The following is a 23,773-nucleotide window of genomic DNA, read 5'->3' as shown; positions in this document are numbered from 1 at the left end:
AGCTGGAAAACAAACAATAACAGGATTGGTAAACTAACCCCAGGCTATTCCAGAATATCCCTAAAACACACACAACTGTTCTCCTGCCGGGACTCACCAGTGCTTCTGTCTCCAGAATCCAGCGAGACTCTCCTACTCAAGGTCATGAGAACAAACGGGCAGAAGGCAACACAGTGATTCAGCAGAAGCCCTAACTGCAACCAAATAATAGCGCTCCTGCGCGGCTCCCCCAAAATAAACAAGTAATGCGCTCCTGCGCGGTTTTCCCAAAATAAACAAGTCATGCGCTTCTGCGCGATTTCTCAAAACAAACAAGTAATGCGCTCCTGCGCGGTTTCCCCAAAATAAACAAGTCATGCGCTTCTGCGCGATTTCCCAAAACAAACAAGTAATGCGCTCCTGCGCGGTTTCCCAAAATAAACAAACAATGCGCTCCTGCGCGGTTTCTCAACAGACAAGTAATGCGCTCCTGCGCGGTTTCCCAAATAACAAGTACTGCGCTCCTGCGCCACTCTCCAAATAAACAAGTCAAGAGCTCCTGCGCTGCTGACTAAAAAGAAATGTGAGTAAGGCGCTCCTGCGCTGCTCACCCAAAGAACAAGTTCAACAACGCTGCTGCGCTGCTTCTTTACTGATCGAATGCAACAGCTGTAGCACTCCAGCAATGGTGCCAGAACGAGAGCGCTCCTGCGCGAGAACCCCCAACACCACAAGTACCTTCGTATTGGCAGCGGCCAGAAACGCTCCTCCGTCGCTGAAGCCTCGGAACAAGAATTCAAAGCACAGAGCCGGCGGGAAACGCGGTGATAAGGCGTTTCCCCCGGAAGTGCTTCCTGGACCCGCCTGTGGCAGGAGAAGAACTAGACCGGGGCTCAGCTTCCAGCCGGAAGTGAGGATCCCGGCAATGTTGTGCGTGCTTCGTGGGATGTCGGGAAACGGCAATCGCCGAGAACCCGACACTTGCAGATTATTACAAGAGGTTTCCTTAACCATCTGGTCCACATGGTACTCCACCGTAGTCCCATTCCATAACCTACCACATCCCCACACATCTTGTGTGATGCATTCTTTAAATAGTCCAAGAACATAATCGAGACCTCAAGATCTTCCTCCACAAACCATTCCAGCAATTACCATGCAGGATGTAGTTTCTGATGATGATCCAGAAAGATGTGAAATCCCACAGGACCCTTCACATGTGCAGGCTTTGAGTGGGGTGATTATATGGCACTAGTTTCAGTGTCGCCTACTCCACCAAAGGCTAGTTCCCCTCCAGATGATATTGGGGGAGTTCATGCTCTTGTAGAGAGGGCAATAACGAGATTAGACTTGCCCATCCCAATAAAACAGAAGGTTTCCTATAAGATTTAAAAGAACCGATTAACAAAGCGGTAAAGGCAATTGCCATTGTGGTCTTCAGAGGGCCTGAAAATTATGAAAAACCCAGCAGCAGTGTCAGCTGTTATACCTCGCCTGCATAAGAAATATAAACCCCTGGAAGATTCTCCTGTCTGTCTTATGGTCACCTTCATTTAGAATCTGTTGTCATACAATCAAACCAGAGTGCGAAACTCAATAACGCCCTGTTCAACTCCACCCAACAGGGAAGGTAAACAGTTAGACAATATGGACAGAGATTTTCCGCAAAGGTGGCAACATGTCAGGGCATCTAACTATCTGGCGATCCTAAAGATGAGATAGGCAGATGTGGTCTGATTTAGTTGCCTATCTTGAATTCTTGCCAGAGGATAAAAATAGCAAAGCCAAGGCTGATCTGCTGTAATGAGAAAGAGCATGTGCAGAAATCCTAGACACAGCAGGGGATATTGCTTCGGCTAGCTTCCATCAACTTGCGGGGCGGCAGTCTCAAGGAGACAGGGATGGCTTAAGGCAACATCCTTCTGGCATGTGCTACAAGTGAAAAGTTTGGTTATGCCCTGTGATGGAGAGTTTTATTCAGAAAACAGGTATACAATGCTGTACAATCCATCAAGTCGGATAGGGAAATAGGAAGGTTTCTGAGGGTCTTACAACAATGATGACTTCAGCCCTTCTGCAGAACCCGAGAAAGGGGGTAGTTTTACTACAGGGGTAGCTTTAAACATTATAAGCCATGCCAAAACACCCAACATTGGGTTACAGTTAACAGTTTACTCAGCAATCATATAGAACACAGCTACCACCAGCCTAAACTTCCCCGCAAGAAAACTGCAACTCTAAAGAAAAACAAATATACATCAAGGCGTCAATGACATTTTCCATGTACCAATCACAATTTCATCACAATTTCTAGTGGGCAGACGAATCTCTGATTATTACAAACAATGGAAATCTTTTCTACAGATCAGTGGGTCCTGGGCCTAGTGTGAACTGGGTGCACCACAGAATTTATTCAAAGTCCTCAAAATCCACCTTGCAGAAAGTCACATTAACATCTTTATCTGTTACAATTGGAGATCTTTTTCTGCTTCAAAAAGGTTCCATAGGACAAGCTACTTACTCCCTGCGAAGAACAGGTTTTTATTGCAGTTTTGTGTTTGTCTGGTGTTTGTCAGGAAGAAATGAGAGGAATAGAGACCTATCCTTGTTTTGCTCAGGCTAAACTATTTTCTGAATAAGTAATTGTTCTGTATGGTAATGATGCAAGAAATACTTATGCTACTAAATCAAGGAGATCTTATGACATGTTTAGATCTCAAAGATGCTTATTTGCATATTGCTGTACATCCCAAACCCCGGAAGTATTCAAGTTTCAAAGTCGCTGGCCTCAATTACCAATTCATAGTGCTTCCTTTTGACCTCAAGTATGCTCCACGAATATTCACCAAGTGCATGCCCCTGGGAGCATCATTCCTGAGAGGAAATGGTCATCAGATTTTTCCATATTGCAACAATAAAAATACAATCAACAAAAACTCCAAAACAGCCTGTTTACAGTTATTCATCTATCTAGGTTTGACACTCAACATGGAAAACTCTTCCCTAACACAACAAAAAATAACGTTTATATGAATTTGGTGGTTTTTTATAGAACTTGGTTGTTGCTCTGAGGGGCATCCTGGCGCTAGCCTGAGAACAACATAATCGGTTTGTGGTGAAATTGAGGGGCCATTTAAACGACCAAGTACTATGGTAGCACAAACAGCCATGCCTTTAATTGTTTCCTAAAGATATTGCCAATTTTTATGATTCTGAGGGATTTCATTCCAAACTCTTTCAGCGTGCACTGGGAAAGAGCTGCTTCCTCTCTTTGCCAATCTAAATTTCAGAATGCCGAGAAGGTTGGAGTTTTTGACGATCTCAATATTCTAGATGTGGAGTAGTAACAAAATCAGTTATTGAGCTATTTTGGTCCCGTCAGTCAGAAGTCCGATGTGAACTTTTAGGCACCAGTCTCGCTGCTGAATTCTGCACTAGTTATAACGTATTGGTTGGATTTTTCAGCAGTCCCAGTTAGACTGTTGCATTGTCAGCCTTTGAAGTGATGAGTACAACTGTCACTATTTCCCTACATTTTATTTCAGCAGATCAAGGAATGTTTATTAATAAATTTATCATAGAGAAACCTGTTCCTGTCACTGCGAGAAATCATGGATGATAAGATAAGTCCTCATTAAATTTAGCACCTAGATTTCTCCTCACTGGTGCCATCGGTGGAGTGTTGGCCAATCCCTCTGGTCACTAATCAGTCTCTAAATCCATTATTTCTAGCAAAGGGTAGAATCTCCGTTTCGTCTGTTGCGTATTAAGTGCTTCATCCATTTTATAACTTGATCAAGGCATGTTTTAAAATGTTTTTCTGTAGCCACTGAGTCTTAGTCTTAAGATAGGATCAGTTGGGTATAGTCCGCGTCGGCTGGAACTGTGATCTCAAAAGATTCTATCAGTGACACTAAAGGGCCATGGATATATTAAGCAGGACCAGACTTAAAGCGAAACCCTGAGGGACCCCATATTTAAGACTTGTAATCCCATGAGCTGAAAGAAGAGATTTCTCTGCAGCAGAAAACAGTGACAATGTTTGGAATTATCTTAATGTGGGGCCACAGATTCCAAAATCCGCTAAACACTGTAGCAGGAAGGAATTTTACACCATGTCAAACGCTGTTGACAAGATTTACAGTATTAGGACAACGTTCTAACCTTAATCTAAGGTAGTTATAATGGATTCTGACACTGCTGTGTTGTGATCTGAATCATGATTTAGATGGGTGGAGTAAACAAAACTGTTCTAAGTATTCAGACACTTGAGTATAAATTTTATAGGTTTCTTTGTCTTCAAGAAGATTGTCTTCTTAAAGATAATAACTTCTCTTTTTCCTCTACAGAGGTTTACAAAACAAATTCTCCTTACCCATTGCTGGGGAGAATCGGGTTTCTTAGGTGGTCCCTCCTTCCGTATCCATTTAGTTTCAATGGGGCAAATTTGTCTGCAGGAGCTTCGCGACATCCATTTACTTGATTTGCATCTATTCCAGATCCCCTGTGAGAATTGGTGTGGAGTTAGCCAAAGTGATGGTTAGAGCTTACTTCATAATCTTACCCCTCTATCGGAAGGTACTAGTTTTCTTATTTCCATTCCAACTCTTAACTTCATTCCGCGCTTCTATCCACCTAAAAGGAATACACTTGTGAGCAGGCCCGACCTGACACTCAGGTTGGTTTATATGATCTGACTCTGACTATTGGTTGGTAAAAATAAAGCCAAGAGTGTGCCCAGCAGACTGCATGGAGAGTGTCAATAATTGTAGGAGATTAAGCATGTCTTCCAGTAAGGATTGAGCTGGTACATTAATAACAACCTATATGTGTATGTTAAACTCACCTAACGCAGTAAAATTGGAAAGTTGTAGACCGAGAGTTAAAGCTTCTCCAAGGGGATTTAGCAATTCAACATATGGTCCTTGAGGGCAGTATATTAAGACTTCTTAAAAGGAGATTTGTTATGATGTTATGAGGAAGAAACCAAGCTTTCTGTTTCTTTAAGATTCTCTATAAAAAAAGCTACTTTGATAAATTCTTCAGAAAACAATCGCTATTCTCCTTCACCTTTGATAATTCCTGCTTTGATGGATTATTGAGTGTCCAATCGGAATTTAGATTGCAATGTTTGGATTAGAAGTTTACTTATGCCATGTTTCCATTATATCAACCTTTATATCTGTTAACAAATAGAAAATGTATGAGCATACATTCATCAAGCTCCTCCGAATGTTGGTGGATTTAGAACCTCTTATTCTTTGCATTACTTCTTTATAATCAAAGTTTTCCCTCGAGGTAATGATGTTCCTTGTTTGAAATTTTAAATGTACTCCATATTTAAGACAGATTACTGGCCCTCAATGTGGAGGGCTTCCAGCTCTAAGTGAGACTGTCTTTTCCCGCCTTATTGTTTAAGTTGTTGGGATGAATATGATGGATAGGATTAAATTTGACTTCACGACTGGCGCTGGGTGCAGATTGGTATTCCTTTGGTTCATCCATGCTGTGGGTCTCTTTAAGAAGGTCTCCTCGCCTTGCTTTTTCTCACCACTTCCAAACCATTAGTATGCCTTCTCCTCAAAATGGCGGCAGGTGGTGGCTAACAGGAGGAAAAATGGCAGCTGGAAGTAGTATGAATCTCAGATCTCGCTGTGCAAAGTCTGCAGATTGGAGAGCAGATAAAAATGATAACACATGACACTATTGCCCCCAAAGTGCAAATTAGCAAACAAATTAATCATGCAGCAGATTAAAGTGCTTGCTTTAAGTCAATGTTAATACACAACTCAATCAAAAGTCTTAAAAATGGTTTAAAGCCCCCAAACTGCAAATTAACTGATCATGCATTACTTGTTCAAAAGGCTGCACGTCCGCGCTTCAGGTCTCTTTACAAAGATCTTTCTTCCTTGCATCTCCCCACCACTATCAAACCACTAGAATGCCTCTTTCTCAACATGGGCCCTAGGATTTATTTTGAATAGAGTGAAGGCCAACACCTTTCGTACCAAAGAGAAGCCTAGCCAACAAGCTTAGAAGAAGAGTCTGTTTCAGTATGCCTTTTCAGTTCCCCTTATACCTCGGTTATCTTCACATGAAACCGTTTCAGGATTAACTGCGCCAATGTCTGTAATTGGTTGACAGGGAGCCTATCTGTCCCAGTCAGTGGGTAGAACTATAGAACTAACTAATTGTCAATCTGGAACTATGTTTAAGTCCCTGCCCACGATGACGTCTACGTCTGGTGTAGTTAGAACACAACCCAACGCGTCCTTGAGTAAGACGACCGGGCGTTCATTATGTATGCATTATAGTGTAATTCTATGACCCTGGAGACCGAGCCTTAACAAAATCAGTCTGTCAGGTATTGTCAAGCCTGTGTCACTCTTCTGGTGAAGTGAGTCGCCAAAAATATTGCCACCCCAACATTCTTCCCAGGTCCCGCTTAAAAGTATTGGCGGTCGAACCACCAAGATTGTAGCCGCTTCCAATGTGCTTTGATCATGTGTGTTTCCTGTATAAAACAAATGTCGCATTTGGTCTCCCAGATAAAGGAAAGACGCACTAACCGATTTATAGGGGTATTGTGCGTCTAACAGCTGAGTATATTAACCAGTGATAAGAGGGGTCTAACAGTCAGCAAATATGTCTGGGGCGACCAGGGGGCTACCACCCTTAGACCAAGTGATGATGTGATGCCTACAGTAAGAGGGAGCATGCATGGGCTGTCACAGTTAAATGGAAGGGGGTAAACAGAGAAGTAAGCCAACTTTGAGGGACCATCTCGTCAATCCAGAAACTCTTTGTCTTTATCACGATGTAACAAAGAGGGGGAAACACCGACACCAAAGGCAGCAGCTACAATGGAAGTGATCACTTCCTGGGACCCACCATTATCAGCAAGGATGAGATCTCCAAAGTAAATGATCAATATTGTAATCAGACAGCAATAGGGAGACCACAGGGCCGAGGGCACCTCAATGATTGCCGTCACTGTCCTGTTGTCGTAGCTGGTGTAGCAGTGCCACCCGTTCCCTGCGACTGTCGCAGAAGGCTTATGCAGCTTGTTCCTCTTCGAGCATGTGGAGTGGCTCGGACCCGCGGATGGGGAAGCTGGGCCCCGCAAAAACGGCTGGGCAGAGGCATCCCCAGCGGTGACGGCATGTCCAACAGCGGTCAGACCTCTTTTAAAGTTTGGAGATGCTGCATCTCATTGTTTCAGACAAATTGGAGATGAAAGGGGTGCCCCCATTTGTAACTAATGCCTGTCTCTTGGAGGAAATCCGTTAGGGGTCTAAGGGTGCGGCGATGTTGCAGCGTACAACGGGAGAAGTCCTGGTACTTGAGACCTTCAAAGCCAATGGTGAGTTTATCACACACCGCAGCAAGAATGATCTCTTTCTGTCTATAATAATGCAGACAGGTGAGTATGTCCTTTGTCGGAAATGGGGAATGGGTGGGGCGGCCAGCTCTGTGGATGCAGTTGATGATGATGTCATGTTCGCAAGCTCTGGGGGTCACATGGCGGAAAAGATGAACAGCAAAGTCCTTCCAAGGGCCTGGTGATCTAGGTCCTCCGGTTGGTAGTGCAGTGCCAGATTCTTATCCCGTAGCTCCAGAAGTTCTTGGCGGTGGATATTCAGTTCCTCTTCACAGGAGTCATATGTTTATTCTAGGGATTTCACTCTGGCCTAGGTCACTGATGTCTCTTCTGAGGTTCTTGACCACTGACTTTGTCCTGTTTGAGGGTCTCAAAATCCTTCACAGGGTCCCAAACAGTTGTTCCAGGTCACTGTAAAGTCCTCTCTCAGCAATCCCATCACCACTGTCTCCTCGGTCTAGGTTGATATCGAAATGTCTTCTTCGCCTGCGTCTTGGGAAACAGGTACTCAGGTAAATTGTCCTTTTTTGCGTTGCTCTGAGAGGTCATAGTGGTGTGAGATGTGGACCTTTTCCTGCTGCAGAAGAAAAGGAGGTTGAAGTAGGAGAGGCGTGTGGGAGCACCCCAGCCGCAGGACGAGCAATCAGGGTCTGAGGTCCACCAAGGTCCAGCAAGCACCAGAAGATATCAATGGTGGGTCAGGAGGTGAGTACCGGGGTCTACCGAAGATGCTGTGTAGTCTCAGGGTCCCGGATTGTGTTGACCGCAGGATGGGGGCCCCAATAGATCGACCAACTGACATACAGGAGCACAGGTAGCACCAATCGCTGTCTGCAGAGGGACCAGGGCAAATGTGAGCTTGGAGATGAGGTCTCTGGGAGCGGGGCCTGGGCTGACTTCGCCCGGACCAGGGTGGCCGTGAAGTGATCGGTAGGGAGCCCCCACACTGGATGTCTGAACCCAGAGAGAATGGCACCTCGAGGTGCAGAGGTTACACCGCTCCTTCACCCTGGCCTGTGTAGGTATGCAGGCAGCCACTGTCATTTAGGCCCCACCTCCCTGGCACTGACCTGCACGTGGATCCACCAGACAGGGAGGGCTTCAAGCAGAAATTGCAAGTGCAGGCCGTAGGTAGGGGAGATGGCTATTTGCATTGTCCCTTCAGGCGGTCTCACTAGGCTTCACACATAACCTCTCAGGCTGCCCCCATAGCAGAGCAGCAGCCAATGCCAGGCCTATGGGCGACTTCCACTCGAGGCCAATGGATTTCCAGGCTTGCAGGTACATGGGGAGACAAAGGGCATCAGCACCTAGCACATCAGCATCGAGGCACCTCAGCTCACAGAGGCTGCTGCGTCCGATCGCGTATCTGCCTACCTCCTCTCACTGCTAGTAGGGCGGAATGCTGCAATCCTCCAATCCTCCGTACACCTCTGTACTCTCACATGGAGGTTGCAGTTGGTCGGTCTAGTCTACTGCCGGATGCGGGCGATGACCACAGCGCCACCTCCGCTACGAGATCAGGTGGATGTGCAGGCACAGCTGCCAGGGATGAGGCGCGTAGATTACAGGTCTGACGCGCCTGCCATTTTTGCTGCTGAGGTTTTGCGGGTGTCGCTTCTAAAACAGCAACTGCTCCTCCACAATGGCAAAGGACCGTCACCCCACTGGCTCAGAGCCAGAAGCTGAAAAATAAAACAATATTTTATTATTTTATTTTTCAGCTGCTGGCTGAGCCAGCATGTGTGGGGAGGGGCTAGGCCATGGCAGATGGGGTGGAGTGACTGCTAACTGCGCATGTCTGTTTGGCTGGCCTAAGGCGGCCGGCCAAACAGACATGCGCAGTCGGGTTTCTCCAACCCAACTGTATTGTAGGAGAAACAGCACAGAAACCCTGTGCTTGAGAGAGTGTTAAACAAGCCTACTCAAGGTAATCTCCTCGCTGCTCTCATACTACATGAGAGCAGCACGGGCATGCACAGAGAGTCTGATGCTGTCTTAGGGGCTGCTGGAACCAGGGAGCAGAGGACCACCGAGGCGCGAGGCAGCAGAAGCCGCATCCGATAAGTTTTATTTCTATATTATTAAGCCCCCCGCGTTACCCCTGCACCCCTTCCACCTGCCCCTTCACTTTTTATATGTGTTGGCCGACATTGCTCTAAAATCGGGGCCACTCAAGGTCCGGTCTGGAATCTGACGCAGGAGACATATCAACCAGGGGTCTGTGCGTCCGGGGAACGGCTGGATCCGATCCAATGCAAAGAGCAGGTGGGGGAGCTCCAGGAAGATGCTCGTACACAGGCACCATCTTAGACACGCCCCAGATGCTCTGTTTACTGGTGTGCTGTTGCTAGACCTCTGCAGGACAGCCACATAGAAGATCAGATACACACTTACACAGCATTACTGTCTGTAAATGGCAGCAATAAATTATGCAGCAGTGTGACAGGCAGTTCTTGGACATCTTTTTCATCAAGGTGAGCCCTTTTTAGGTCTCGCCTGACCCAGCACATGCGCTGGTCTGGCGAGACTTATTGAGAGGGCTCCAAAAAGTGCTACCAGGCCAGCCTAGAGCTACAGTCCATGTGTGCGGGCGCCGCGCTTTATCGCGATTACTTTCACGGCCGCTTTGATGTTTGATCATGATCGCGATCCCTTTCAATTTTGCCGCTTTGCATAGCCAATAGGTCTCGCTTTTGGGACCTTATAAGTATTTAGTTATGCAACTGTTGCATGGCTAAACACTTATAAGGTCCCAAAGGCGAGACCTATTGGCTATGCCAATGCTTGTTTTCTTTGTGTCTTTACATCTGATTCCCACCACCAGCTCATATATAGTTCCTTTCCTTTAACATTTTATGATTAATGCTTGGTATTCCGACCCACCATACTCTCCAATTTAGGCTCACCTTGTTAAATACCTCTTGTTTATTACTTTTAGACTAGTGATGAAAAATCAAAGGTATGGTGGCCCTCGAGGGAAAGTGTTCTCTGCGCTGCTTTTTGAGAGGTTGGAGTTCGGCTATTTTCAAATGATGTAAACTGATTAATAATGTGACCGCTTTCAACTTTTCCAAGCTATGTCTTGCCTTCTATTACAACGATTACTCAAACATTGACCTCGTGGATGATTTAAGTATGTGAATCTATGATAGTGGAGAACTACAGTGTACAGGTAAGTAACTTGTTTTTTTTGGGTTTCAGTGATGCTGTATCTGGTTCCCTCTGTATTTTGATGTACAGTGGTGATTAGGCTTGTGCGTTTTGATGAGTGGTTACTGCTGTTACCGGGAGTGATACGGCCGGAGCAATCCGGTTTTGTCCCGGGGTTCAGTCTTATATCTAATCTCCATACTATTTTTGGAACAATACCTCAAATAAACCCTTAGGTGAGAGCCATTCCAGTTTTTCTAGATGCTGAAAAAGCATTTTATTCAGTTGAGTGGGCATTCCTGCGAGCAGTTCTTCACCGCATTGGCATAGGGTAGGTCTTTAGGAAACTAGTTGAAATTTTATACACACAGCCAGTGGTGCGAAACCGAGTAGGAAAAAAGGACACCAGACAGGGATGCCCCTTCTAACCCCTATTATATGCACTAGTAGAGGAGCCATTGGCGAGTGCTATATGGGAGTACCGTAGCCATAGGGGAATAAGTTGCCTGAAATACAATCTCATAATTTCAACATATGCAGACAATACATTGCTCTACATCCGGGACCCTAAGAAGAACCTCTCTCCAGTAGTAAGAGAAGTGGTGCGCTTTGGAGAATTATCTGGACTCCGCATCAGTTGGGAGAAATCCATGGTGTTGTCTCTTACTCCGGCTATGACACTGACCACACTTGAGTTCCCTCTACACAAGGCGGCAAACCAAATAGATATTTAGGCATACAAATCCACACAGATCCCTCAACAGTTACAGTGAGCAATTATGGAACAGCAATATCAAAACTTGAAAAAGATATGGATTGCTAGATCAAGCTTTCGTTGTCCCTTATGAGACGTATCGCCATTATGAAAATGGTGATCCTCCCTAGATTTCTTTTCATATTCTAAAATATCCTTATTCTATTACTGTGCATGCTTTTTACCACTCTGCGATCTCTTTTGACCAAATTCGCTAGGGCCAGAAAACAGCCGCAAGTGTACTGGGAAACTCTCACCATACCATATGATATGGGAGGTCTTAATTTCACTGTGTTTAGAACTATGCTAAAGTATTAGAGAGCTCTTTTGCACACTATTGGCTCCACGAACTGCAGGATATGCCACATTTGTACATAGAAAGAGATGCATCGATTTCCAGTGCGCTCCCTCAGACACTATTTTCCTTCTTGAAGTGATACCAAGGGGTCTTTGATTCTTTAAACACCACATCATGTTTGGTGAAATCAACTGGAAAAACAGGATGGGTCGGTACTGTATTCGCCACACGTCAGACGATTGGTGCTCGTGGCTCAAAATTGGGAGAGAAAAAGGGGTGGTGAAATCCCTAAGATCACTAGGGATCACCAGAATGGGAAACCTATTCAACGATGGTACAGCGAAGAGCTGGGAAACTCTTAGGAGCAAGTCGAAATCTCTGACAATTATGGCCAGCTTTCATTATCATAGTTAGGCACGCGCTTCGGGACCTCTTTGGTGATGACATGCTAAAACCTCCAGACATACCCGTACTCACATCCTTGATCAGGGAAAAGACACCCACTAAACTCATTACAAAACTATGCGTTTGCTCAAGAAGCCCGTAGGCCATCCATGACCAAGGCGTGACAAGAATGGCAGAGGGATCCAGGTATCATAATTGAAGATGAGTGCTGGAGATATTGTTGCTCCATGATAAGAGATGTTTTGCAAAATGGGAGGCACAGACTCGTACAGTTTAAATACGATAGCAGGGTGTATTATACCCCGGAAAGGTTACACAGACATGGGTTGTGAGCTACAGCCGCGTATCCTAGATGTCCCGAACTGCAAACTGGTTTTATGCCTGTGGCCCGGTACTGCCCGAGTCAATCTGCCTCTTGGAGGGCAGTTATAGCAGAGCTAGGGAACATAACAGGCACTACACTGGACCCCTTATGGCCCTATTGGGTTATAACAAAAACGTAAATAAAACAGATCATACGTTGATTTACATTGGAAAGCTAGTGGGCAAACACAGAGTGGTGACACAATGGGCTAGAGGCCCAGCTCAGACCTAGTCTTGGCACAGCGACATGCTATACTGTAATACACAATCCGAGAAACACAACTAATTACTTCCCCAGCATAGCAGACCAAAAAAACATATGGGGAGCTTACCAAGTATACCTGGTGGGGGAAGGACACGGGTGATTCAGAGGAAGCAGAAATTCTGGCCCCATGAGCTAGGTCAGGAATAGAGAGATGATTCAGAACACTGGGGAAACAAAGAGCAGCAGTATTTGGTTGTCAATAATAATGAAGTAATAATTTTTTTAACTGGAGCAAACGAGATAGGCACTGTGTAAAGGATTTGTATTTGATCGAGGTGTGATGCACATTTATGACCAACAGTGTCGAGAGATGATTACATGCTTTGACAAAGGGTCAGAACTATGTACTGTAGTGAAGATGGATGCATGTTCAGAACTGTATCGTGTACCTATAAAGGTCTATAAGTGTCTTTAAAATACCCAGTCATCAGATGTACCGTTTATATTTCACAAATAAATTATAATTTTTTTTAATGCATAAATGTATAGTTTGTACCCTTATCTTTTTTTAATTCATTCACAGCGGGCAGGTTATTGCATTTGTTCAATAGAAAACAGTAATTCTTTGTTTATCCAGGGGTTTCTTATATACCCTGATCTTTAATGTCATGTTATGCCCTCTATTTTATGACTCGACCCTTCTTTTTTTTATTATGTGCATGTAAACATTTCTAGGTTCTTATCACTGATCTTGGGTTTTAAACCATGTACAGGTTTGGATGGCAGCCAGCAGGCTTTACCTATGTTTCTTTTCCTTAATCCCTCTCGAGTTGTACCCTTTAGGGTGAATTCGCGTAATGCAGATTAGTGCCACTGCTGATGTCTAGAATTGTGAATGCCTCCCTTCTGCTGATTGTACATGAACGGAGTTGATTGCTTGCAGGCTATTCATTGTGATCAGGATCCCCCCCTTTTTGATCATCACTCAAACATCCCATCTTGTCCTATTTTTGTTCCTTATGATTTCTTTCTCCCAAATGCAAGACTTTGCACTTTGCTATTTTGAGCTTTGACTACCACCTCCTATGTTACTCATGTAGACCTGTACGTCATCAGTCTACAGTTAAACCTTCTAAAACAGGATGATGATGAATCTTTTCAACATAAGCACCCAACAGTACTAAGTTAAGTAGTATAAATAATGCTGCAAGGAAATTACAAAGTAGCATTGCTTTTTTTTGTTCTAGCATTTTCACAGTCTGCCACATCAAGTGATTAGGTTTACTAATATTGGTCTCCTCCTATAAATTTGCATGGGGGATTTTGCTGACTCTGTCCACTCCTTAGCGGCTGTTCCATTCCCTTAATTATCTCTCTGAAATCTCTAATGCTCCAATATGGGTTTAGCTAATGCTTTCTTGTGATTTTTTTCCTATGTGTGATATATTAACATGTTTACTTACTAGCTAAAATAGAGATGTCCTTTGCTGTCTAATTGATTTCCACTCTTAATCTTAATGCCATTCCACACAGCATACATCGTTTGCTTCGGTTATGTAGTTGTGGATCAAAAAATCAACCATTCAGTTATCTCTCCCAGTGGATGTGGCAGTATTTCATTAATCTTCCTCCTCAAGAGAAGACCGGCACGTCCAGTGGCCAATTCTTCCCTTTCGGTGCTTTCTCAGGTGTATTCTTTCCTGACATTTATGATGAAAGGCTACAACGCTTTTATTGTGGTACTCTAATTAACCAGCTCAAGGTGCAGTGCACATTATGGATTTCCTTATTTTTAACAAGCATTTGTAATGCAATAGGTCTCTCATTTGAGATACTTTGAGCTATTGGCACTGTAAATGTCAATAGCTTAAATTTTCGCAAATGCGAGACCTACTGAATTGCAAATATTGTTTTTCCCTAAGCGCACCATGCCGCACTTGCACTTAATAGAGGCCACGTCCCTTTCTTTAGACGAACCGAGTCTAAAGCAAGGGGCGTGGCCTCTATTAAGTGCAAGCACGGCATGGGGCGCTTGGAAACAGCCCCTAAAAATATATATTTGTAAATTAATAGGAGTTGCATTTGCAAGAGTTTAAGCTATTGTCATTTACAATACCAATAGCTCCAACTCTCCTAAATGCGAGACCTACGACATTCCAAAGAAGCGTCCACCATTGTCCCGGCTACTTGGAAAGTGAAAGCACGCATGGCCCGCTTAATGTTGCTGCAAAGCATGTTGTGCTTGCAGTAAGATAAAACTCACTAAAGAATTGGTGCTTACAGACTAAATAACACAGACTATGTAACAACAGAAGTAAAAGGGCCAGTCCTCATGGGAGGTTACAAATAAGGACTAGGTGGTACTAATGAGGGACTAAAGCTGATTACTGAATCAGAAGGCAGCATTTACAAAGGCACAAGCCAAGGGAAAATATAGGCGGAGAGTAGGCTGAGCTTCAAGTACATACTCTGATACAGCATGCCTCGCAGAGTAGCGCATGTGCTGCCCAGGCTCGACCTAAAAACAAGATGTTCTTTTTTAGGTAATTAAGGAGAGATGATTCAGGAAAACATACGTAAAAGAATATGCAAGACAGGCCAGCAACATTTAAGCTGGTGTTGGAACGGTTTGCTCTTATGTCCAAGGAAGAATGGGTAAACTATTTCTGATGGAGTTTGGATAAGGAACTATAGAGTTTCAATCAACATAAGAAGAGCCTACAGTAAAAGTTAATACCAAGAAACTCAAGCAAGAGTACAAAAAACCCCACAAATGATGAATGAACACATGAGACGAGACAAACTGTATAACGAGTTTCATTTGTAGATTCATTGTGTAACAATGTGAGGGTAAAATTACCTTTTGGTTAGCAGGCTCATAACCTTCTCCGTTGACAACATGCAGCTTAATATTATCACAGAGAAATAATTTTATGCAGGCCAGTCCTTAATTTGTGCCAGTGTTTGCTGGTGTGTGGCCCCGGCATTTAATTCTGAACATGGGCGCTTATTTATGATAGTCCACCACATAGTGGTGCTGTCTGTATCTTTTTTACCAGTTTGATATTTAAATATGCAACTAAAAAGAATGATTCTAGCCCACCTATGTCATGCTTAAAGCTTTGGGTGGCCTGAAATTGTCCAAAGTGACAAATCTGTAGGAGTGTGATGCTTATTAGGTAGTGTTTATACTGCCCTTGGCAGTGATGGAATGCCTGGTTGGAAGTGCAAGCTGCAGTGGCCTCCTGCACAATCACATAAGCCCTGCACTTACTTATTTATTACAAATCAAGCACTGTGCAATACCTTTAGCTCTACTCCTGTTCAACTGTCACTGTTTTCCTGCACGTCAGGAATGCATTTGAGGATAAGGCCTTATTTTGATTTCATTTTTTCTTTCTTAATTCAACCATAGCCTTCTCCGGACTGCGCCCTATGTAAATTCTGCTGATGGGTATTTGCCCCAAGTTTGGCAGTGTTATTTTTAAACGCTTATGAGTTGTGCATCACTGAAACAAAGCCTACGGTGTCCAGGCGTGGCTTGGGCATAGCTGCTGATTGAGGCATGTCAGCAGGTACATAGGACATCGGGTCATGTCACGTCTAGGTTGTGTAGATGCGTTTGACAAGAACGGATTATCTGCAGATGAAAGGCAGCCAGGTGGTGCGCTCTGCATGAATCTTGCTCCCTAGAAATGTCTACCATTACTACTTTTGCACCATCCGAAATACCAGTTAAAGAATTCAAATAATTCAGAAACCGTCTACCTCTAAATCAACAGGCAGCTCCTGTGATAGGTGAGGAAAGTGCTGCCACTCGGACGAGAAGGTTACAGCACCGGAGGGGGTGTCTACATTTCGGGAGGCACCTATGCAGGCATGGGGAAGACAGACAGAACCGGTGAATGAAGACACAGAACTTCCGACAGGGTGAAAAGGCACTAAAGACTATGCTGAGAGTCTGAAGCAACAGGGAGTAGGTATAGGGTGAAAGAGCCCCGGGGATCAAAGAACAAGCCACACGAAGGGCATGGATGGGGGAGGGAGGCGGGAACAATTGTGGAAGCGTCCTCCGATTTAAGTAACAGTGGCTGCAACTGTAGTTGAGGCAGCGCCGTGTGTGCTGAAGAGGCGTGGGTAGGGCCCCGAGTAAGGGATGGTGAGGGCTGCCCCAGTATGGCAAAATAAACCAGTGCGCCCACAAAATTGAAAGCGACCATGATGCAGAACAGATGGCACCCTGCGTGCCCCTGCTCTCTCCCGCAAGCTGCAGGCCGCCACACGCACGAGTGAAGGTCTGGAGTGATTGCAAGAGGCCCTCTCCTAGGGCAGCGCATGCACGCTGCGCTAGGCAAGACCTAAAAAGCAGGGTCCCTCTGTGCTAAACGTTGCAGGCCTATAACTTTGCTTCCTTAACCAGTCAAAAACTTAGAAGTCTATACAACCCAGGAAATCTGAAGCACTTACTGACATCAAACTTACTTCACTCTTTTCAAACGGGATTCCGCCCAATGCATAGTACAGAATCCGTAAACCTATGTGTAGTTGATGACTAAGATGTGTCTGTTTCTCTAGGCTCCCTTCTGCCAACACCTTTATGGCGGAGTGTTTTGGAACAGTTCTTCTTTCTGCTTAAGGTACACATCACAACCTCTTGCATCTCCGGTTGAAGCTCTTAATCTCCCTGTCACTAAGAAAACACCTGCTGGTCTTCCTAATCCCTGCTGTTCTTTTGCTTATGCTTTTGTGCAGTCTTGCAACATAACTAGCTCTACAGTCCTTGCTTTCATCCCATCTGTCCTTGTGCAATAATGGCAAACATTCCTGCGAGATTCTTTGATCAGGATAGTAGGTCCTGGAGGTGCCAATGCTGCAAGCATTTACGTATTGCACATGAGATTCCTATATGTTCTTGTTCCCTGGTTGGTATTGGTTTTCACTTGTTTATTCACAGTTTTCTTCACACCAAGGATCTTCTTCTTTAGTATTCATGAACCTAAAGTCTTCCTGTTTTTGAGTCTTTGTACTTTTCAGTTTGGTCCCAAGGTTAGATACAGATACAACAATGTTCCTTTGAAAGATTGCTTGCCTCTTCCCTCGATAAAACACTGCATAAGGTCGTCCTAACTATTTACTACACTCCTTCCACCCTAGCAAGGCCTCATACAGCCATCCCCTGGAAAGACATGATCCTAAATCCTTCCACATTAAATTCCCACAAACCTCTCTAAACATGCCTCGAAAACCTAAAAAAATATATCCCTCAAGAAACACCCTGAAATACTCATAACAGACATCTATCACAGCGCAACACATGGAGGCCTCATAACAGACCTCATTTTCTACACCAAAAAACCTTCCAAATGGAGAACTAATTTCCTACAGAACCTACACGTAACCAATGCCATCAACATCCCATATGGATCCAAACTCACCATATCCCAATCACAAACGTTTGGTGGCAAACTGTTCATAACCTGCTCCAAAAGCAGAAACATCCTTATTCAAGCAACAGAACACAGTCTTTCCACCTTTCCTATCACTTCCCCACCTTCAACACCTCCCTATCCTCCATCCTCAAGCCCAACATCCCTCATATCATCGTCAAACATTCCCTCTCCTTCTCCCCACCAAGCTGAATCCGTCAACCCTAACCCTCACGCTCCAACCCCACGTCACCCCACACTCACACCCACTTCTCTTCAATCCCTCTAAATACTGCATCGCATTACAAGATCCACCTTCCCCCCCCATCAAGTCATATATCTCTTACCCATTCACCCTAAACTACCACACAGGATTCTCTCTTCCAACATCAGATAAGACCCAACCTTGACCCCCACTCTAGCCTATGACAACCACTCCACTCCAGTTAGATAAGATTGGTTACGCACTGGATTCAGTAGAAAGCATGGTGACATGTGCAAATCCTCAATAAATACTCTGATTGTATATATTGTTCTTCTACTTTTTGAAAAAGCAACAAATGCTTTATGCTTGTTATCTTTTGTAGTTTCTTATGGAAGAACAACATTAACACAACTATAGAACTCAGAGCTCCCCTGAAGAAGGGTTATTTAAAACCCGAAATGCATTGGGATTACACAGGATTGATGTTTTATAAACAACATGACTGAATTATTGCTTTGTAAAAACTTTTTATTATTGTAATTGAGACGAATGTGGTATTCATTATCTAGAATATCTAAGAATACATTAGATACCATTGGCAATTGAATAATAATCGCTTTGAATTAAAATGCATATCAACCCTCTCCAGCCCAGCTCTCTCTCCTCTGAACTGAACGCGTAAAATATAAGAACACATCTACAGAGAAAAATCCACTTTTTTCTGAACCCAACTGGACCATTTCAAAAACCGTCCCAAAGACCTTTTCAAGATCATCAAAAACCAAACCTCCTCCTTCGCTCACCATCCTATAAATGTCTCCACCAATCGCTATGAAGAGGTCACTAAATTCTTCCCAGATAAAATAACAAACATTGAAATCTCGATGGCCCCGCCTTCTTATTCACCAACTGATGATGGTCTCTACAATTCTACCGATTTTGAATACCAGAACACCCCCATCAATCACCTTCATCCAAAAAGCAATGCACCCTGGTCCAAATTTTGAAAATATGTCTGAAAAGGGAATCCGTGAAATACTGTCATGCATGAAGCTGAACTCCCACCTCTCTTACCCTCTCCACGCCTCTCTTGTCAAAAATCTCAGACATATCATTGCTCCAACCTGGACTAAACTCTTCTCTATCCAGCAACTCCATGCCGGCCTCTCTTAAACTTGGCCAAATCCCCCCCTCCCATCAAGAAGCCTAATGCCAACCCCAATGACCTCAATAATTACAGATCTATTACCAACCTCCCTCTACTTGCTAAAACCATCGAAAAAAGCATGCCACACTCCAATCCGGATTTAGGAAAGGCTGCAGTGCAGAGACTGCAACCCTGAACATCACTGATAACCTTCACAGATCCCTCAATGAGGGGGATGCCTGTCTCCTAATCCTCTGGGACATCTCAGTGGTGTTTGATGCAGTCAGCCACAGCATTCTTCTTGATACCCTCTCACAACATGCTGGCATCAGTGATTCCGTCCTACAATGGTTCTCATCATACCTCAACGAACGATCTAACCATATGAAACTAAATAAGTCCACATCAACAGCAACTCTAATCAAAAAAGGAGTCCCCCAAAGCTCAATCCGATCCCCTGCCCTCTTCAACCTCTACATGGAACCATTGCACTGATCCTAAAACAAGCTAAGATTGCCTACTATCTTTATGCAGATGACACCCAAATCTATATCAAAACCACTTTCACTTAAAGGCATCCATCACCTTAACAGTACTCGCGCCTTGATACACACCTGGCTCATCAACAACCACCTAAAACTAAACCCCTAAGAAACTGAGCTTCTACTCCTCCTCATCCATCCTAAAAGAAATCCCTATCCTATCCACAATTGACTCGACAGTTTGACTGCACAAAACTGTAAAAAAAAATCTATATTCAACTGTGTTAATTCTCTTGGGATTACACTCGACAAAAGACTGAACATGAAAGAAGATTTCGACGCCTCAGCAAAAAGTGCATTCTACACACTAGAACACATTAAAAAGTCAAACCATTTATCCATCATGAAAACCTGAAGACCATAATCCAAACCCTAGTCCTCTCCAAGCTGTACTGCGGAAATGCAACAATTTTTGGCACCCCAAAAATTCACCTTTTGCTAATAAAGTCCATACTTAACGCAGCGGCTAGACTGCTCTCTGAAAAGATACCATTCGACCACATCACTCCCACCCTTAAGACGCTCAACTGGCTACCAATTGAAGCGAAAAGTATATTCAAAACAGCTTGCATAACCCACAAAGCCCTCTACTCTGGAAAACCAACCTATCTTACCAATAAACTCACAAAAGGCGGCCAAAAAGACCTCTACGAAGCTCGAACACTCTTCTCCTCATCCCTCTAACATTCAAGACAACCAAATCTCTTTCGATCCTTCTCTGGGAATGCCCCTGGAATCTGGAACACCCTTCCCAAGGAACGCCGAGACAGCCAATACTACCTTCACTTCAGGAAAAACTTAAAACTATCTCTTCTCAACAAATACCTAAACTTACCTACCTAAATTATTTGGATCTACTAAATACCTTGACCAATGAACACACTGCTCACTCTGACCTCTATTCCCATCCCTGTATACTCCGCCCCACTATATACTGCATTATATGCATCCAACTTGAACCATATCTCTTTTAAATTACCTGTTTCCTCCCCACACTGTTCCTCTCCCTTCTGCTATATATTGTATTACTCTTTGCTTCCTGCTTATGTTATGCCGCTTGCAAACGATTTATATGTAATCCTTGTAAAGAGTTCTGATGTTCTCGGGTCAAGTTTGCGCTATATAAATATCAAAATAATTAAAGCACTGTTTAATACTGCACACATTCTTGAGCATAGGGGAATGAGAGAGGGTTGGAGGGTAACAGCGATTGATGGCACATTTGTGTATCTGCCTTTTAAGTCAAGCTTACTAGACAGTACATGCACAGTCGGTTGTGAGTCATATTGTGGCCTACCAAGTACATAGAGGGTATTGGAGTCCTCCCATTGCTTGCCATTGGTTGGTTTTCCTGTCACTCTACCAACTTCTTATTTGTGCCCTAGCTTGTCAAATATGGCTTTGTCCCTCCCATGGAGTATTGCCTCTTTACACTCTCTTTGATTGGCTGGCATCTCTGCTTCCACTACTTGCGTTTCAAGCCCTATTCTGTCTCGCCTACACAACGCATCCACTGTGCTGCAAGACATATTGTTTACAATTCAGTGAGCTTAGAACCTGCCCACAGCATACCATTAGTTGTTTTCATTGTCACTCTCATTTGCAGTTTAGTTTTTCAATTACCTATCTCCTGTAGGCTTCCCGTCTTTTCTTATGTTAGCTCTGCCTGGGATCATAGACTAGATACATGTGTTCTTCCTCATCTTTGTTCTTCTTTGCCTTTTTTGCAATGCTCTATTTTCCTAAACCATTTGGATGTTGTTCCTGGACATGCAATGTGATTTCCTACTTTTAACACAGGGATACAACTCCTTATTTATGTTGATTTCACCCTATTTGCTGTCGGTATTGAAGTTTTAGTTACTTACACTTTAGTTACTTACCCATACAACTCTATTACTCAGTCACTCCACACCATTCTTCTCTCCTGTATGCCAATCTACACCATTCTGCTCTCCTCTACGCCACTCCCCACTACTCCATGTCATCCCACTCCACACTGCTCCACACTACGCCACTCCACTCTATTCTGTGCCATTCTACTCCACCTCACTCTATTCTAGGCAACTCTTTTCTATGCCATTCAAAGCCACGCCACTCCACCTCGGTTCTCTGCGCTACTCCACGTCACTCTACTCTTCACTACAATGCCACTTTATGGCACACTACCCCACTCCAGTCTAGGCCATTCCCCTCTGTGCCACTCCATTCTACGCTACTCCACACCCCTCCACTGTACGGCACTATATTCCACACCACTCTACTCTCCTCTGTACCACTCTTCCCACGCCATTCTACCCTAAAATGTGCCACTATATTTTATCCATGCTGAACAGCAAACACTCTGCTGTACAACATGGTTAAAAGACATTGGCAAAGCCAATAGCTCTCAGATAGGCGGGCCTATTGGCTTTACTGGTAGAACAGTGGAAACTTGTAAGCAGAGGAGCTCAGAAGCAAACATTGGCAAGGAAGAGGTGAACGGCATAAACTAGGTGTGAAGAAAAGCTTAGAGGGCAATGCGATGGCGAGGTGAACAACAGAAAGAGGGAATCGGTCAAGATGGGGAAAGCTGCCTATTCATCTATTTAAGTGGAGAACGGTGATTTAATTGTTCAGATGAAAACCAAATAGCAATTAGGAGTGAGAATCACAGAGCTAGAGCAGCCGCACGAAAATACTTGCCTGCTGCTAAGTTTGATTTGAAACCTTTAGTTTAGAGTCTAAATGTATCTTTGCTTCCTATGCTTTTGGCCTCTCTGGAAATATTTAGGGAAGAATGGAGGTTTGTTCGTTAATGGTGTCTAAAGGCTTTGTAAATGAGAGAGGCAAGCTTAATGTATTGCTCCCTCCCCTGTATATTATGTTTTATTATTAATGGCCATTGATTTGTGTATTGAGCGGCCATCTCCGTCTGTGTTTTGGGCTGCATTGATAAGTAGTGTTTATGTTTTGGATTCTCTGTTTTTAGGCCTGCTGTGATGCAGTTCTATGCAATTGTTCTGTATGCATCATTGTATGTTTTAAGATGTAGTGATGGTTGTTTGTGAATTTGCGTTCATGTTTATTGTCCCTTTTTATTTCAAAGTGCATTGCTATGTCTACCTGTGCATGTACTGAAATCCCTCCTGTTTTCCAGGCATAGACTTGGAGACTGCGAGGAAAGAGGAGGAGCAACAGATGTTGAAGGACGCACGCCAATGGGTGAACAAAGGGAAAGTAGAAGATGTCCGACATCCCAAGACTGGTGCGACGTCCCTGCACGTGGCAGCCGCTAAAGGCTATATGGAAGTGATGAAGTAAGTGTCCATGCATTTGGAAGATTGGGTTCCAGTGATCCTGATAATTCAAATTTCCCCATTCTGAAATGTTCTCGGTGCCCAATCACCGTTTTGTCAATTTGGTTTATGTGTTTATACTGTGGACATCTTAACAACCTAGAACTGTCTGAAATGTTGTAATCGGTAAACACTTATTGAGTATCAACAATTTAAAAAAATCAAATAATTTCACCTTCAGGTATCCTAAAGAGTCATCTGTGGATAACAGATCTATCTGCATTCGACATCCCCAAGATGAGTAGTTGATTCTCAAGTCTTGTAAATGATCGGCATGGTATTACTAAGTGAGAAGAATGCTGAAAACAATCTAGAAAAATTGAGCGGAAAGAAGCCGAACTTAGGCCATTGAACATGTACAGCTTCGATATCCAAAACACCAAAGTTCAGTAGCTTATCTTTGCAGTCAGGTTACTATAAGAGTACCGCTGTTGGATAGCAGACTCTCTTGGGGCACAATGTGACTGAGCTGATTTCCTCCAGTGATTCATTTGGAGGTGTAGAAAAGACTGTGTAATAGGCAAGGTTTTGATTTGCGAAACAATTAGCCATTCAAAAAGTAAGAATAGGATGAGGA

General features: G+C 43.9%; 1 protein-coding gene across 2 annotated transcripts in view; it reads left to right on the top strand.

Moving 5' to 3' along the window:
* Positions 1-23,773, top strand: part of LOC146857829 (protein phosphatase 1 regulatory subunit 12A-like) — a 600,392-nt gene that overhangs the window by 307,614 nt on the left and 269,005 nt on the right. For both annotated transcript variants that reach the window (XM_085648504.1, XM_085648505.1), the window contains exon 4: positions 22,998-23,157. In XM_085648504.1, the coding sequence (XP_085504630.1) occupies positions 22,998-23,157 (160 nt within the window). The remainder of the gene's footprint in view (positions 1-22,997; positions 23,158-23,773) is intronic.

This window comes from Triturus cristatus, chromosome 3_2 (assembly GCF_964204655.1).
Source record: "Triturus cristatus chromosome 3_2, aTriCri1.1, whole genome shotgun sequence".
NCBI classification, from domain to species: Eukaryota; Metazoa; Chordata; class Amphibia; order Caudata; family Salamandridae; genus Triturus; species Triturus cristatus.
This window is presented reverse-complemented; position numbering and strand designations above follow the sequence as displayed.